Here is a 17,512-nt window from a genome sequence, read left to right on the forward strand (position 1 = left end):
GTCCTTCCCCACTGCCCGCCTGCCAGGGCCAACCCTTTAAGATACAGAACTGTCGTGAGGAGCAGGGGACTGCTGAGCCCCTGTACCAGAACTCTGCATCCAGCCCACCCCCACCCCCAGGTTCAGTGAGCTCAGTGGGAGCCTTAGGAGTCAATCAGGTTGGAATACCATCATCCCTCCTACATAGTGGGCAGCCCCCCACCCAGCTCGTGCCAGGCCAACCAGGCTGGGCTTCAGTGCCAGGGAGGAAGGAGGTGGCCTGCTCTGCCCCCTGGGATGGCACAGCCTCCTACTCCCCAGAGGACAAGGAGTGGCTCTCTGGGCCACCCTGGCCTCATACCCAGCCCTCCAGCAGAATGAGCAGGGAAACAGTGCATACATCCTTCCCACCCTTTCCCAAGCCATGCCTTGCTGAGAAAGGGGGAAACACTCCCCAGAACAATCCCTGGATCCTGGGGGGTGTGGGAGGGGATGTCAGGGAGGAAGCACGCTTTCAGCCACCAGCTGCTGCAGCAACACACTCACACACACACACCCATGCACATACGCACGCAAGCACAGGCACGCACACACGCACGCAAGCACGCACACACGCACGCAAGCACGCGCGCATGCACACGCACACTCCCACGCACGTGCACACACATTCACAGGACTGCCCCACGTGGCAGTGCACACAGGCATGTGCAGAGGCATTCCCTGACAGCAGATGACCTGTGCAAACCACAGTTCACACACCTCCCCTCCCGAAGATCTGAGACAGAGACCTGCAGACATCCCAAGTCCTGGGGCTGTGAGCACCACGGGGGTGAGGGGGGGTGCTGCAGCTGTGAGCAAGACGAACACCAGCTCCCCCCAGGGCTGCCTTCTAACCAACAGGCATAGTTAAAATCTAAATTTTGCCTAGAAGTATTTATTTGCAGATGAGAATGTGTGATGTCTGGAGTTCGCAGGAAGCTAGGGATGTGGGGGAGTAAAGTACTGGCCTAGGGTTGATCATTGCTGAAGCTCACATATGGGCATGTGGGGAGAGATTACATTAGTTTCTCCATTTTTGTATATCTTTGAGACATACATGTATACAGTTGGCAGTTGATAATAAATAAAATGAAAAACAGTAAGGCAGGGCAAGGGGACAGAGGACTAGGACGAGGAAGACTCTAGCTTCTCCAAGGAGGTAACATTTTAAGCAATGACTTGAATTAACTGAAGTTCAAACCACACAAACATCTGAGAGGAAGAACATTCGAAACAGAGGGGGCCAGCAAATGCAAAGGCCCTGAGGTGCAAGCATGCTGGGCTTAGGAGAAACAGCCAAGAGTATAGTGGGTCTGGAATTCTGTGACCAAAGGGACAGAGGTCCAAGGCACCATCAGAAATGGGCCTTGTGGGCTGTGGCAGCAGCTTGGAAGCTGGAGTCAGAATGGCAGGAAGCCCTAGAGGTTGAAAGCGGGGTCAGATATGTTTGGATTTAGACTAGTTTTTTGGGGTTTTTTTAAGACTTTATTTATTTGAGAGAGAGTGCGTGCATGCATGAGTTGGGAGGAGGAGCAGAGGGAGAAGCAGGCTCCCCGCTGAGCAGGGAGCCCCACGTGGGGCCGGATCCCAGGACCCTGAGGTCTCGACCTGAGCCGAAGGCAGACCCTTAACCACTTAACCAACTCAGCCCCCCAGACACCCCTAGAGTACAGTCTTTTTTTTTTTTTTTAAGATTTATTTATTTATTTATTTGACAGATAGAGATCACAAGTAGGCAGAGAGGCAGGTAGAGAGAGGAGGGGGGAAGCAGGCTCCCTGCTGAGCAGAGAGCCCGATGCAGGGCCCGATCCCAGGACCCTGCGATCATGAATGACCTGAGCCGAAGGCAGAGGCTTTAACCCACTGAGCCACCCAGGTGCCCCCTTAGAGTACAGTCTTAAGAGATCACTCCAACCCCTGTTGGACCATCAGGGAATGGTTGAGAAAGCAGAACAGCTCGGAGCCTACTCCAGCTGTCTACACAGGTGGTGGCTTGGGCTAGGCAGTGAGACGGTGACATAGGTCAGAGCTGGGATCTCTTCTGAGGAGCTCCCCAAGGCTTTGTTCGTGGATGGATTTGGAGTGTGACAGAAAGAGAGGTACTAAGCCTGCCTGCACATCTAGGCCTGGCTTCAGGGTGAGAGCTGTTGCCTCTTCTAGGCTGGGGAGCACAGGGAAAAGCACATGTGGCCGAATGGCCACAGGCACAGAGTGCCAGCACAGGGACCCTCAAACAAGCATGGGTGCACCCATGGACAGGCTCTCAGCGACCACATGGACGGACGCACACACTCCAGGCTGCCAGGCATAGGCACACGCCCCATCCCCCCGCCACCAAGCCCCCCACTGCCTGCCCACCCTCCCCCACCCGGAAGCCCCAGGGCCAGGGTCCCCCGCCCTCTCCAGCTTGGCCTCAGCACTCCCAAGAACCCTGTCCTAGAATCTCCTTACCAAGCCTCACTCTCACCCCCAGACTGGCTCCTCAAGCAAGGAGTTTCCTGACTCACTTCCTTCCCAGATACCTGAGTCTGGCCCCTGACCCCTGTCCTGCCTTTATCTGCCCAGCCCACTCTCCCATGGCCAGATTCTGCTCCCACACTCCAGCCTGAGACCCTACAGAAAATTATCAGTCAACAGATATTTGCTCAGCGCTCTCTGGGGGCCAAACCCGCTGCCCTTGCCCCTGCTAACTCAAGGCATGCAGCCTCCCCCAGCCACTACCTGCCACTCGCCACCCACCTCCCCACACCCCTCAATCCCCGGCACACGTGCGCTCACCCCACAGCAGGACAGCTGCCCCCAGCCTGCCCAGCCTGTCCACCTCAGAAGGGCACAGCTCTGTGCCCGGGGGGACCTCAGCCTTAATGGGATACACAGACCAGCAGCACGACCTCGTGTCCATGACCCCGTGGCCTTGAGCCTCTGTTCGCAGGGACGCACTGGCACTCATTCTCACCTCCCGTGCAGTTGCAGATGAGAGGTAACTCAGGGGAGGCACTGAGCCTGATGCCCAGCACCAGGGCTACACAGCAGCCATGCAGTGTTGAGTCGCTGTGCCCTTAGGCCGCCCCCCACCTTGCCGGCCTGGGCGGCTCCGAAGACACAGTGCCCCGAAGCAGGGACATGCTCACACTCGTGAGTGCGTGCCCTCGTGTGACTGTGTCAACTGCCAACATCCACTAAGGAAAGTCCAGACTAAGGAGTCACCTTGCCTGAGGTCTCCTGTCTACCCAGGGAAGGTCTGACATGAGGCCACGTCTCTTAACCCTTGGGCCCCATGTTCCTGTGTGTGATGGTGTGTGTGACAGCCAAAAAATGGCCCAGGGGACACCTCCTTCCCCGGGGCTGACGAGTAGCATGACAGGCAGCAAACCCCAAGGAGTGCTCCCTGTGAAGACATGGTGGCGACACAGGGCGCCTAGTCCCAGACCCAGCCCTGCCATCTACCTACTGTGTGGCCTCAGATGGCTCACTCAAGCGGTTTTCTCACAATGACCCAGCCTCTCTCTCCGGGGCTGCTCTAAAGGCTCTGCTCGAAGGCCGGCTGTCCCAGCTACTCCCTCCTGAACACTGGCTATGGGAAGGCTCCGTCCAGCTGATGTGTCTTGCTCATGCAATCATGTAATCCTCCTAACAGCCATCTGGAAGGCCTGTTATAAATAGAGAAATGGAAGCATGAACCAACTAAAAAACGCCCCTCGAACAAGTACGTGTAGTGTAGGATTCGCACTAGGACTCAGCCACTGCAGCCAATACTGGGGCCCTGCCCCCAGGGGGGTGGAGGGAAAGGACACAGGGGGCTTGTGGCTCTCTGGGGGCAGTAGGGCCACCCCGCCCATTACACTCCTGCCAAAATAGTAGCCGGGGGACCAGGTCAGCCCAGAAGAGGCTCCAGGTGCCTCCATGAAGCCAACTCCTACCACAAGCACCAACGATTTGCCTCCCAACGCAGGTGACCCAGGCCTGGGTACCTCTCACACCAGCTGGCCTGCTCTAGCACCCCCTCGCTATGCCCCCTTTCCCTGTCTGTAAAATGACATTGATCATCTCTCGAAGGCAGATAGTGGTTTGGAAATACTGGCCATCCAGCATCTGCCCCACAGTACTGCCTGCGCTGGGGAAGGGTAGAAGCCCCAGAGGTGGGGAGATCTAGGAGCAGCAGGCGACTTGGCCCCTTCCTAGGTAGAGCCCCCAGGTGGCAGCCAGACCCCATAGGACAAAGGCTTACATAGGCTCTCCAGAGCTTCTTGTGCTTGAGTATGTGCTGGGAGCTGTGGAATGTTGACCATGAGCCCCAAAGGGGACCACAGGCCCCAGAAGAGACTTTGGCCAGCCCCCTGAGGTTCCTTGAGGTCCGCAGGTATACAGACAATCAAGGGAACCCCAAGTGCTCAAAAGAGACCAAAGGCCAGACCAACAGAGGCCTTGGGATGAGGATCAAAGGAGCAGGTGGTGGGAAGACACCGGGTGGGGAGAGGGGAGAAGATGACCAGAGGATCCAATGCTAACCTAGGACCATGGTGGGTACCCCAGGCCCAGTGCCATGGTCCAAGACTCTGCAAGAACTCACAACATATTCGGGGGGGGGGGGGTAGCAGGACACAAAAAGAAAAGAAAAAGACAAAATCAAAATTAACAAAGTTTACGTAAATATCTGTAAGACAAGGCACTGCCAAGTAATAAACTGAACCCAACTGAAACAGGTGTATATGAGTGACCTTTAATGTGGAAAGCAGGCAAATTTTCATGTGTGTGACAGGCTGTGGGATTCAGCTTCTAAAATTCGAAGTGCCAGAGGCCTGCCCACCATCTTCAAATAGGCCATCCCCAAAATGTATATGCATCCTGTTAGAAAGGAGGGGCTCCCAAATCGATTTGAGATTCCTTTTCTACCATGTGAGGGAAGGAGAATGTGACAAAGAAATTCAGGCCAGTTGCGGAGAAACGAGGTGCTGTTCCTCACACAGGTTCATGTGTAAGGAGAAATCCTGGGCCAAGGCCATGGCCACTGTGCTGGGCTGTGGTCAGCCTCTTCATCCCTCCAGCTCCTTCCCATTTCAGCAGGTGGGTCTGCCAGCCTCCTGCTCTTTTACCTCTGGAGCAGAGCTCTGCCAGCCCCTTTTCCTTCAGACCTAAATGAGTCAATCAAGACTTTGCGGAAAGATGTCAGGAAGCTGGGTTCGAGTCTAGCTCCACCTTCATCTCACTGTGTGATCCCAGGACGGGCCCATCTTCGCTGTAGCCAAGCCTCAGTCCCTTCATCTGTGCAATGGAACAACTCTGCCTACCAGGGCTGCTATGAGGACCAGGGAGGCCACAGCTCTGTGAGACTTGCTTTTTCAACAGCCTGGACTGCACCGGGATTTGACTAACCAAACCAAACCAAAGGAAAAAAGGGTTTGCGTTAAATTATCCTGAACCCTGGGACTGGGTTTCGCAAGCAGAGCCCCGTCTGGGGGAGGTGAGTTTTCATTTCTCTCCGTGGTTTTGGCCCGAGCTCCTCGTCTCCTACCCCAGCCCACAGAGCCATACTGGAGCTGAACTGGAAGGGAGACAGGTTGTGTGGGGGGGGTTGGGGACCCGCCGGCTTGGCTCCGGGAGGCCTGAGTCAGCGGGCAGGCAGGCAGGGCGGGCCCAGTCCTCGCATGCTTGGGGAGGAGACAGTGCAGGAATGTTCCTTCTGCACAGGCCTGGGCCCTGCCCACCGCGTCCCGGCTCTGGTTCATGTGGATACTGCAGCCTCAGCTCTGACTGGACAGATAGGAGTTGCCTGGAGCTTCATTGGGTGGGTTCAGCCAGGGCCTTACTGAGGCAGGAGGGGCTGGCCTTGGGGACTGGCCGCAGAGCTACCCAGAGCTGGGCTCAAGCCCTTGAACCTCCTCCAGCCCTGCTGGGTGACACCACCAGCCACCACCCTCCACTAGACTTTGAGTTCCCCACCTGGACAGGCCAGTGTCAGAAGACGGGTGATGCCACTGGCTCCCCCCAGGAGGGAGCACGGGGGCAGTCTAGAAGCAGCAACACAGGTGACACCTTCGCTATGAGCACATGTGACTTGAAGCCGTGTGTTTGAGTGTATGTGGCTCTGTGCAGGTAGGACAGTGGGACATTATGAGTGAGGACACGATGGGACCGGTGCTCTGAAGAGATGACGCATGTGCAGCCGTGGCTGTGAACGTGTGACGGTGGGCAGTGCCATGGCTGGGAATGCCCCTGTAAGAGCATTTGTGTGCAGATGTGCACACAGGTGTGGCCTATGTCCCTGTGGGCAGGGTGTGTGGCCGCATGTGGCTGTGCCTGCTTGGGGCTGGGTGGCTCCAGCTGGGACTATGTGGACGTGGGGATGACAGCATGGCCGTGCCACAGGTGCGGGAGAGGTGCTGAGCTGGCCCTGGAGCCCCCATCTACCTGCCTCCCCTCCAATGGTGGCACAGCTGTGGCAGAGCCATGGCACAGTAGTTCACGTGCCCCCCCCCCCCCCCCCCCCCCCCCCGCTGCCAGCTTGTTGGGGAAGCAACAGATGCAGGATCTGAGCGCTGCCTCCGTCCCCAACCCCCACATGTGGCCACAAAGCCAACTCCTTTCATGGCCTGGACCAAGACTGGGGATCAGAGATTCGGATCACCCCACCCCCAGGTCCTGATAGCTGCCCAGGGCAGAAAGAGGGGCCTTGTTTCCCACCCCCTTGGAGCAAAGTGAGGGAGGGAACTGGAGGCAGCTGGGCCCAGCTCAGTCTGAAACATCTGCCTGGCTAGTGACTGAGGCTCCCAGCGGGCCCTGCCACCACCAGGATGCTCTCACACCTCCCCCAACTGGTCCCCCAGGTGCCCCCTGAAAGGGGCTCCGGTCAGCCCAGACTAATCTCAAACTACTCCCCCAATACCCCAACCCACAGAGAGACAGAAAGAAACCTGAGGGAATGTCTGTGACATCCTCCCTCCCACTTATACAGAAGCCTGCCCCAGCCTAGATAGCTCAGGATGCCGGCAGTAGACCTGGCTTGTCCCAGGACTTCACTTCTGGACTCTTCTCCCAGGGGCACACCCCTCCTGAGTCAAGCGTCAGACCGCCTTCCTCACCCTGACAATGGAAGGCGTGCAAGGTGCCCCCCACCCCAAGGAAGGGACACAAGAGGGTAAAACTCTTCCCAGGGCAGGAAGCAGGAACAGGGGACTTTCCAGGCACCGTGGGTTAAGAAAGGCGTTTCCACCACCCCGACCCAGACTGACCTCAGAAAGGAGCCTCCCCCACTGTGCCCGGAGTTCTGTCTACAGAAGGCTGCCTGGAGGTCAAAGCGGGAAGGCCCTTGGGTGGGTTGGAAAATGGAGGGAGGGGAAAATTCCACAGAAAGTCCCAAATCTGACCTAATTTTGACCCAGGGCCAAGGGCCCATTCCAAAAGTTTCTCTGAGGGTGCTCTGCCCTGAACAGGGAGGCTTTGCTGCCCCTTTCCTACTGCACCCACCATTCCTCACCCCTCTCACTGCTGTGAGCTCCCTGGGCCCCTGGCCTGGTCATAGTCTCCCCTGGGGCCCAGCCCTGCCAGCCCTATCCCCTTGCTCTGAAAGAGACCCGGGGTTTTCTAGCACCCCTCCTTCCCACGTGGAAACTGATTCTTGCTCATCCTAACTGGGACATCGCTGAGGGACTGGCCAGGGCAAGGGGAGGGCAGTTCTCCTCAGCTCCCAACATGGAAGCCACCACAGGACTGGGTGCCCTGGAATGCTTGGGGAAGGACACAGATCCCGAGTGCCCCCCCCCACCTCCCACCTCTCCTGGACCAGGGCCTCCCTGGGGCACCCCCTTTCCATTAGACTGTCCTGAGCCTGGCCTCCTCTCGCAAGGTGCTCCTGCCGTCACTGATCACTGGGCAGTGCAGAAAAACCCTCAGCAGGACTCCACCCATTTGAGAGATGAGGAGCATGAGGACTGAGAAGGATGGTGTCCAGCTGGGGTCCACGGCCACCTCTAGCTCCCCAGCTAGCACCTGCTATCGGCACAGCCCTCCCTACAAGCTTTAGAGGTTTTGTGCCCACTAAGACCTCACAGTCTAATAGCTCCCAGGGACACTTGGGGTTTCATCCTTCTCCCACCCTCAATCCCTTTGGGATCCAAACAAACAAACAAACAAACAAGCCATGCTTTTGTTGTCTTAATTGCAAAAGGTTTATCAAGAAAACAAGAAAGAAAAAAAGATTCAAGCAGCAGGAGCCAGAAGTGGCCATGACCTCCTGGGGAGGCCAGCAGTGGCACCTGTCAGTTCCCCCAATCCTGATGGCCCACACCCTGGCCTGGGAGAAGGGAATAGCCCCCTTGAGGATGTAAACATGGGTGGGAGACAGCACAACCTGGCTGGGGAGGGAGCCGGGGCTGAAATCACAGTGAGGCTGGCCATAGGCGCGTGGGCCCAGGACTTCTGGGGCAGTGGGCAAGCTGGCCCCTGTCTTTTTCCCCTTGGCCTTCCCTCTGTGCAACAGGAAGGATTCCGGGATTCATTGGGGCCTGCGCCTGCTCAGAATGTGCAGAGCTGCTGCTGGTGAACTCAAATATCTGGTAACTTCTGGGTGTCCTTTCCACGAAGGTGCCACCAAGGTCCTGGGGTCACTGGCTTATCTCAGCACCTTGAGCCCAGGGAAAAGATGCTGCATGGTCCCCTAACCAAGAGCTAATGGAGGCTCAGGAGGTGGAGGGGAGTCAGGAGGGAGTTGGCCTGCAGCTCCTCCTAAGGGAACAAAGTGAGGCAGGGACAGCGACAGGGGAGGAAGAGCCCTTCCCTCTGTCACAAAGGCCAAAATCCCCACCAAGGGGGCACCAAACTTACTGGGGAAAAGTAAGGGAGAGAAGAGGGGGTGTTTTCATGTCTTCACACCTTTGCCCATGCTATTCTTCTCTCTGACTGTCCCCTCCACCCTTGGCCCCATCTACTGTCTGCCAGGTCCTGTCATTCTCCAAAACACTACTCAAACGTCACTTATTCTACGGAGCCTTCCCTGACCAGCAGAATGAGTGGTTCTTTCTTTAAGCTTTCAGGAAGCCATTATTTACCATCAGTCACTCTGTGTTGCCCTTGTCTGCTTCTGTGTCTGACCCCAGCTCGCCTGGGGACTCCCTGAGGGCAGGCATGTCGCAGCCCTGGTACCCAGCCAGCATCTGACATGGGGCCGCAGCAGGGCCACCCCGTGCCTGCTGAACGAGTGTGGGGGTGGTGGCCAGGTGAGTGAGCACTGCAGGTTCTACGGGAGGCTAAGGCCGGGGCCCAGCCTCAAGCACTGACCCAGGGCCCAGCCTCAAGCGCTGACCCACAGCCCAGGGCTCGGCCTGGAAGGTTCCTGACCCCGATCTCACCCCTGCTGTGCCCCTTACCTCTAAGAGCTGGGGAACTTCCACAGGGGGACCCAGGACTCGTCCAAAGCCCCCACAGCCCTCCCAGCCACTACTGGAGCAGGTGGGTCTAGTGAGCAGAGCACGTGGCGGCGACCAGGCTGAGGCGCAGGGCGGGGGCTGGGGACACATGGTCAGAGGCTGTCGTACATGCGCAGAGTCTTCTCCAGCTGCTGGCCCACCCGCTGGTAGAAGAGGATCTGCTGGCGCAGGTAGTTCTGCATCATGTGCTTGAAGTCGAGTTCGCGGCGCTGGTGGAAGTGGTTCATTTCGGCCTGCAGGGCGAAGCCCACCACACGGCAGCGCCTGCGAATGCCATCTGCCTCGTCCTGTGCCATGCGGCCCTCGTCACTCATGCGTTGGCTCTCCTTCACCTTGGCGAAGGCGCCTGGCACGGGCACAGTGGAGGAGGACAAGGGAAGTTAGGGCTCTGGTCTGCCTGCTTTGCTCCCTATACCTTCCAGGAGCCCCCTCAGGGACAGCCACCTGGGTGTCTCCCCCAGGACCTCCCCCAAACCCTCACCATCAGGACATCTTCCCTCCAGACCTGGGGCACTGCCAGCGGCCTGTGGCACCCAGCCCATCACAGCCCTGCTGGCTGTATCAAGTTCCAGGACAGGGTCGTCCTTACCCAACACCAGCATCGTCTCTCACACTGGCTCCTAATCGGCTCAGACGTCACCTCCTCCAGAAAGCCTTCCCAGCAGCCCCCCAGGGCATGAGGTACCTCCCCGTGTTCCTGGGGCTTCCATCAGCCCTGGCTCTTACCACCCTGTGCTTGCTCTGCCTGCCTCCCTCTGCTCTGTGAGTTCAGTGTCTCCTGCACCCAGGACCAGGCCTGGCCCCCAGGAGAGCTGGGTACACGTCTGATGAGCGGATTCGACCAGTCCCTCCATGAGCAGCAACTAAGGGGCTCCCACCTCAGGCCCAGTGTCTAAGAGGTTCTCCATACCACCTGACGAACAGCCAAGAGGGGTGCCCCTCTACCCGCAGACGAAGGTTGCTGGCTGTCTGCCCAGCCAGGAGGCGCTCCGGGAGTTAGGCCCTGCACCCATTCCATGCTGACCCCGTGTTCATCAAACTCACCCTGCTCTTTCCTACCGCCACCTCTCTGCCCGCAAGATCTTTCTGTATAATTTAAGGCCCCTGATCAGACTCGGGCAGCATTTCCCTGCCAGAGCCTCCCGCAGTGCCCCTAGGTTGGATGCCTCCCACACCTCCCGACCCTTCTCCAGGGCGCTCCCGACCCCCACTGATTCTAAAAACAGCACATCAAAGTCACATGGAATTTTCCTTTGTGTGTGTCTCCCCACCAGCCTAGAGGGACCAGAGGAGGCCCTGCACTAACCAGGTGACAGATGGGGGATGGGGGACAAACCTGGGCAGGGGACCCAATTTAGAAGAATCTGAATAAATCAGCAAGCAGTTGGTGAATGAATTTCAGCTCTGCATTAACAGGCACTTGACTGACTGTGCACTGAAGGCTGCGGGGCCAGTTGCAGGGGTAAGGAGGACGTCTTCCTGGGCCTGACGTGCACTCCTCGCAGGGCTGTAGGGACTGCACTGTGCAAAGCAGGGTACAGGTACAGGAAGGCCTGGCACACAGGACAACACAGCCCCGAGCGCTTGAGAAGCATCCAATCACGCCAACAGCCCGCTGGGTGCCTCTGACTCTTGTTCAAGATGTCTAATGCATTCGAGATCCTTCTTTCAGTCATTTACTCTGTGGCAGGCCCAGGGCTCCACATGCTGGAAACAACTACAGAGGCACCCATAGAAGCTGGCAAGTGCATGGCTAACAGGGACACCTGAGGCGGGCAGACACAAGTTTGGAGGATCTCCAGGGTCGCTCACACCGCACTAGAAAGAATTCCGCCGTCACCAGCTCCCAACCCACTTGCTCCTTCTGCCACCCTCCCTGAGCCACCTCCCGCCTCCTGTTCCACCCCAACTGCCCAAGTCTGGGTAGCACAAGAGGGACCATCCCAAGGCCCAGCACAAGGGCTCAATAAGAGACTTCGGAGCTAAAGAGGTCCTAGAGGCCAGCAGCACAAAGGAAACTGAGGCCCTGCCAGGGAGGACTTCCCTAGGGCCTCCCAGCCTCCTTCGTGCCCCATATGTGGGGGTGCAGAGGTGCCCCGGACAGCTGGGGATGTGGACATCTACTGCAGAGACCCCATGCTAGGTCACCCAGGTCACCCCATCTGTGTGAGGCCCCCAGATAACAGACAAGGAACCTACTTGAAAAGGACACACTAACTAGCTTGGATTCCAGCTGCTTTAAAAAAATCTGGATGCAGTGAGGGTGGACCCAGATTCCAGAGGGCTTTTCTGACCTTGGAGGAGAGAAAGTTTCCTTTTGTTGACGGGGAGACAGAGGCCCAAGTAATAGAAATGAATCTATTGCAATTGCTAGGTATCCACACCCAGGCAGGGGGCCAGCAACAGGGGACAAAAGCTGTGGAGGGGAGGGGACAGGCGGAGGTCCCACCCTGCTCTCTGTCACCTCCCCACCCTGTGACTCAGATCTGGGGCTGAGACCGAACAACCCTAACATACCCCTGAGACAGGCTGGGAGTCGGGACTCAGGCCCATCGGGCAGCTCTGCTATATTCCATGTAGGACTCAACCCCAGAGCTCAGGACCCAGGGAAGCCTCCTGCCCTGGCAGGTGTCCTGTAAGCTGGATCCCAGGAACTAGGAAAGGAAGGTCGGGACCCAGACACACTCCTGACGCTCCCACCTAAATCTAACCTGTCCCCGCCTCTCCGAGGAAATCACCCCCAACCCACGTCAGGGACAGGAGGTCTGAGCTCCCGTCCCAGCTGTGTCACTTCCAGAAAGCCACTGGGTCAGAGGTCTCCCAGCTGTCCAGTGGAACAGGCTGGACTAGGTCTGATGCCACTGACTACTGCTCTTGGCAGTACAGTGATTTTGAGTTTCTAGATCTAAAAAATGGGATCATAACTGTCCCCACCCTAGAGTGTAGTTAGGATTTAACAGAACTCATCTGTACAAAGTACTTAGGCCAGCACCCAGCAGAGTTTAAGAGCTCAAGATGCTCCATGCAACCATGTGCATCAGCTGCTGGTGGCTGGTAGCAAGAGGCTTCTCTTTGTTTATGGAAGTCTAGGAGGGGAGGGAGAAGGAGGGTTAGATGATAGCCTAGAACACAGAGGTCAGACCTGCCCATCCCCCCAGACAAGCACTTGGTCCTGCTGTGGACATGCTTCCACCGCCAGCCTAGGAGTCCCATGGCCGCTGCCGCACACTGTGAGTTCCTGGGCCTGCTTCCGACCCGCCAAGCACGCCAACTGAGTTAGCAGGGTGCTAAGCACCCATCCTCCCTCATCTTTCCCCTCTGCCTCATCTACCCGTGCACCCATCCCTTGGGGTGCTCCTTCACCCCATCTGTCTGGCACAAGGGAACCAGCCTGGGCGGTGTACTCAGACACCCTTGGGCCCCAATTTCTGCTCTGCGTATCATCCCCACCTCACTGGACTTCATCGGGAAAATACAGGGGACCACAGTAACTTCCCTGCCCTGCTGGCTCACAGGGAGAGGCCCTGGATAGGCACTATTTCCCCTTGTCCCAGAGTAACTATGACTGGGGCCCCTTTTACGCCAAGACTGTCCGGGTTTCAACGGTTAATTATATGGTTCCTCTTCTCTTAGGGGACCCCTAGACTGCTGGGCCACCGGGCAGACAGAGTGGTGGCCTTCATCTCAGTGCCAAGTAGACTCCACGATCTGTTTTACTAAGGGGGACACTGAGAGAGGAAAAACACCCTCACGGTCATCTCAGAGGCAATATTTGTCCAGATCCTGGCCTCCTGACCCCACCTAAGCCTCCTGTCTCCTTCCTTCCATGGCCTCTGCCATTCGCTTGCTATCTTTCAGATGTCCTGATGGACTAGACAGAATTCTGGAGATCTGAGGCCCAACTTTCCTGCTCCTCTCTCTAAGAAAGGGTCCCACCCACATGGCCAGCATGGAACTCCTTCTCGCCTGATCAGGCCATGGTCCTCCAAACCTGCCCAATTCTGTCTCAGCCAGATCCCAAGCCCTCCTCCCTAACTTGCCCAGCCACAGCCCAGAAGGGGGAACAGTAAGCCCAAATGAGTTGGTCCACTGGGGAGGGGTCCTCAGGGTGAGGGAAGGTGGGTTTGCCTCTGCCTAAGGTTGAATGCATGAGCCCAGATGACTGCTGGGCCCTCACTCTCAGAAAGACCTCAGGAAGACACTCGGAAATGGCCTCTCTTAGCTCTGCGTCCCTGCTCCTCTGAAAGGCCAGCCTGACATCACTGCTTCCTGCTTCAGTGCAACCCTGGGAGCCCTGGCTGGGGAAGGGGCCACGCTCCTTCCCCAGCTCTGGCCCGGGGTGGCTGTTTACTCACTGTGCCCCTGCTTTCCCCCGCCACTGCCCACACAGACATACACGATCCAAGGAGCTGGTTGAACCAGCTTTCCCAGGCCTGAGTGCAGCAGTGAACGTGCTTCTACTTCCGGCCAGGGAGACACCTGCCCCACAGGCCCCCGTCAGCCAGCCGCCTCTGCTGTATGCCTGCCCCAGAGCTCAGAGTCAGCTCTAAGGCATGACCCTGTTCTCCACCAGATCCTCCCCAGGAAGCTCCCCTCCTGAGAGTTCACTGGATCGACCTTCCCTTGTTTTCTAGATCAGGAAACTAAGGCCCAGAGAGGGGAAGGCACTTCCCGGGAATACCCAGCAAACTGGGAACACAGCCAAAACTAGAACTCAGGGCTCATGTTTCCTGAAGCTGAAGGAAGGTGAAAGGAGGAGGACAGGAAGGTGAAGGTGAGAAAAAAAGGGCAGGGAAAGGAAAGAGGATGAGAAAGTGAGGGGAGAAAGGAACCTGGGAGAAGTTCTAGAAGGCGATCTCCTGGTAAAGTAGAACAGGGCTGGCGTACTTTGGGCTCTCCTGGATACAGAGGCAGAGGGTGGTGTTTGCTGTCCCCCCGGGCTCAGTCCAGAGGTCTGCCTCTGAGCCCCACCCAGAGGAAAACTCCGCACCAAGCCAGGCCTGACCTCAGGGCCTAGGGGCCCGGGAGCCAGCCCCACGCCCTGCAGACGTTCTTCCGGAGTTACCAAGCAGCCCCAGGGAGAACCACACCTCTCTCAACATCTGCCCGGCCTGTTGTCCCAGGACTCAGCCACCTGCCAGTTCAGCCCCTCACTCACTGCGCAGGCCAAAAGAAGCCAGGTTCAGGAAGGGGGAGTTGAATGGGCCATGTGGGTAGTGCCCCGAACCCCTGTTCCTCCCCTGGACCAGCCCCGGTGCCCCTAGGTGACCTGGGATGAGTCACTTCCCTGGCAGTTCCTTGAGGGCCCAACAGTAACAGACAGGGGCTCATCCTGTCCCTCCCCCACGGAGGGGGGCCATGAGAACTGAAAACACAGCTGGGCTTGGGAACTGGCCAACATGGTTGTGTCCTTAGGGAGGCGCAGGAGGAAGGGACAGTCTCAGCTGGGCCACGGACTCCCTGTGCAGCCAGCCTTCTGCGGACATCAGCTTCTTCATCTGCAAAATGGGGACAGCGAGCCTCCCGCACATGGACAGGGAGCTCACAGATAGGGTATGCAGTGCGACGAACAGGCTCCAAAACACGAGGGCAGGGAGTGGAGCTTGAGAGGAATGGGAAGACAGGCCACACTCTGTGCTCTTGTTATCTGTGTCCCTGTCCCCCACGAGCCTCTGGGCTCCTCAAGGCCAAGGCCTGGGCCCCAGTCATCTCCATGTTCCCAGACTCAGCCTGATACCTCGACGGGCTCAGCTCAGAATGGCTAGATGATCAAATGAAACAGAAACAGAAAAAATGGAATGCATGAGCAAACGAACGGACAATGAAAAATAAACAGCGAGCTCCTCGAAGTCAGGGACCAGAGCTGTCTACAGTAACATCCCACACATAGACCAGCACCTGCCCCATGGCAGGTGCTCAACACAATGTGGAATGAATGAATGAGACAGAAAGACTAGACAGGCTGCTCCTATTCCCCTAGGCTATCCTCAGATTTCCAGTGCCCTGCAGAGCGCAGACTCGGCAAGGTCTCCTGCCCACTCTGGCTCTTACCTTTCTGCAGGTGAATGATGTCGGGGAAGTTTGAGAGCAGGCCCTGGTAGAGGGAGAGCGTGTCAAGCATCTGGAAGAGGTCGTTTTTGGGCTGCTCGGCAAACATCTCACCGACAGCTTCATAGGTGCGGCCCGTGTGAGAAATGGCGCTGTTGAGGGCCTCGGAGCTAAACGGGGGGTCCATCTGGAAGGCATGGCTGATGGCCTGGAAAGCACTGCCCAGTTTCTGGAACTCCTTGCGGAAGCCCCCCACATGCTTGCGCACCAGTTCTGAGGCCACGGTGCTGAGCTGCAGGACACTGTCATCCATCTTCTTGCTGAAGGCCTTGAAAGTGTCCACACGGTCCTCCACGTCCTGCAGGTCCTGGTGCTCCGTGGGGATCTGGAAGGTGAGCAGGAAGCTGGCACCCACCATCTCATCTTTCTCGGCCCGGCGCTTGCCCATCTTCCACTGCTTGTCATCCAGGCAGCTGAGGAAATGCTGGAAGCCCTCATACTGGGACAGCACGGGGTGGCTGGTCATGTGGTCCATCCAGAGAATGAGCCGACGCTTCCGCTTCTCAATAAAGTCCTCCTCGAAGCGGCCTGTGGCCTGCTTCTCCGGCAGGTGGGGCACCGAGATGACAGTGAACTTGTGCAACAGGCGGTTATAGAGCCAGTCAAAGTGTTTGTAGCGCCGGTAGACTGGCGAACCGGCGTGGGTCGGTGTGAGCTTGTAGGAGATGTAGCTTTTGATGCCCTTGAACTTGGTCTGTTTGGTGGGGTCCTCCACGGAACAGGCAAACGGGTGGGGGTTGGCCTTCCACTGGGGCCCACGAGGGCCCATTTCAATGGAGTACGTCTCGGCAATCTTGGCCATCATGGGCACATCACCCAGGATAAAGGCCTCCACTCCAGAGCGCACGAAGCACGAGAAACGGTTGAGGTTGCGTCCCACCACACTGCCGCGCTTGGCAGACGCCAGGCTGTCCTGCCGCTCCAGGGCTGGCTTGGGCCGAAAGGCCATGTGCTGGCTGGGGTAGGCACCAGGGTAGGAGAGGTTGAGAGGTGGGTGCCCGTTGGTGCCCAGCCCACCAGCCCGAGGCTCCTCTACCACCGTGCTTCCATCGTCCCAGTCATCCCAGTCATCGTCATCATCCTCCTCAAAGCTGCCCTGGTGTGAGAGGAAGCCACTGACCCCACCACTCCTGGAAGGGCTGGCCACACCAGAGCTATCGTACAAGCTCACCTGGGTGCCCAGAGAGCCTGGGCTGCTGGAGTAGTCGGCATGGTTGGGGCTGGCACCAGACCGGATGATCTCCACGTAAGAGGCAGGGAAGAGCCCTGTCTCCCCGCGGCTATTCTGGCCCTGCAGCCAGCCATCCAGCGAGGTCTCACTGAAGATGACCAGGTCCTCATCCTGATGGATACTGATCTCCTCCTTGTTCTCGCTGCGGAAGTCATAGAGGGCTCGCCCTTTCAGTGCCATGGCTGGGCCAGTGGTAGAGAGAGACGAGGACAGCGTCCTGCCCAGAACTGGGAATGCACTAGCAGCTCAAGGCCTTTCACAGCAGCTCAGTCTCTTGGCCCCTAAACTGGGGTTTACTACCCACAGATGCTGTCCAGCCTCCCACTACTCAAAGCAATGTCCGAGGCCCATTAACTGCCTATTATTATTAGGTCTCCGGAACCCTCCTGTGAGCAGGGAGAGATCATGTCCATGTAGTCTCTCCTTTCTTCCCCTCCCAGAAGAAAAGTCAAGTGAACTAAAGAAATCAGCTTTAAGAGGGCAAGAATTTGACACTTTCCACTGGAACAATGTCCTAAAACAGAAGAGAATCACTCAAAAACCACCGTTTCAGAAACCGAGGCAGCTCTGGCTCTCAGCTCCTTCAGGCTGCTCTCGTATTCCTCTGCAGATCTGCTCCTTCCTCCTTCCTCCTCCTCCTGGGCCACTGGGTTTTCAAAAATCCAGAAAATCCAAGAAGGGCATGGAGAAAAGCAGCAGCCTCTTGAATCCAGTCCAAGGGTGGATGTGTCCG

The 17,512-nt window shown here is 57.5% G+C and overlaps 1 protein-coding gene across 1 annotated transcript; it reads right to left on the reverse strand.

The window, feature by feature from the left end:
- Positions 1 to 8,154: 8,154 nt before the first annotated feature.
- Positions 8,155 to 16,993, reverse strand: SNX33 (sorting nexin 33). The gene is made up of 2 exons (XM_032342375.1): positions 15,492 to 16,993; positions 8,155 to 9,786 (listed from the first exon to the last, which is right to left on the reverse strand). Exons 1-2 carry the CDS (start codon positions 16,957 to 16,959, stop codon positions 9,533 to 9,535), a joined length of 1,722 nt encoding a protein of 573 aa, XP_032198266.1. The 5' UTR covers positions 16,960 to 16,993; the 3' UTR covers positions 8,155 to 9,532.
- Positions 16,994 to 17,512: the final 519 nt, after the last annotated feature.

The sequence above is a fragment of the Mustela erminea genome, chromosome 5, assembly GCF_009829155.1.
Source record: "Mustela erminea isolate mMusErm1 chromosome 5, mMusErm1.Pri, whole genome shotgun sequence".
Taxonomy (NCBI): Eukaryota; Metazoa; Chordata; class Mammalia; order Carnivora; family Mustelidae; genus Mustela; species Mustela erminea.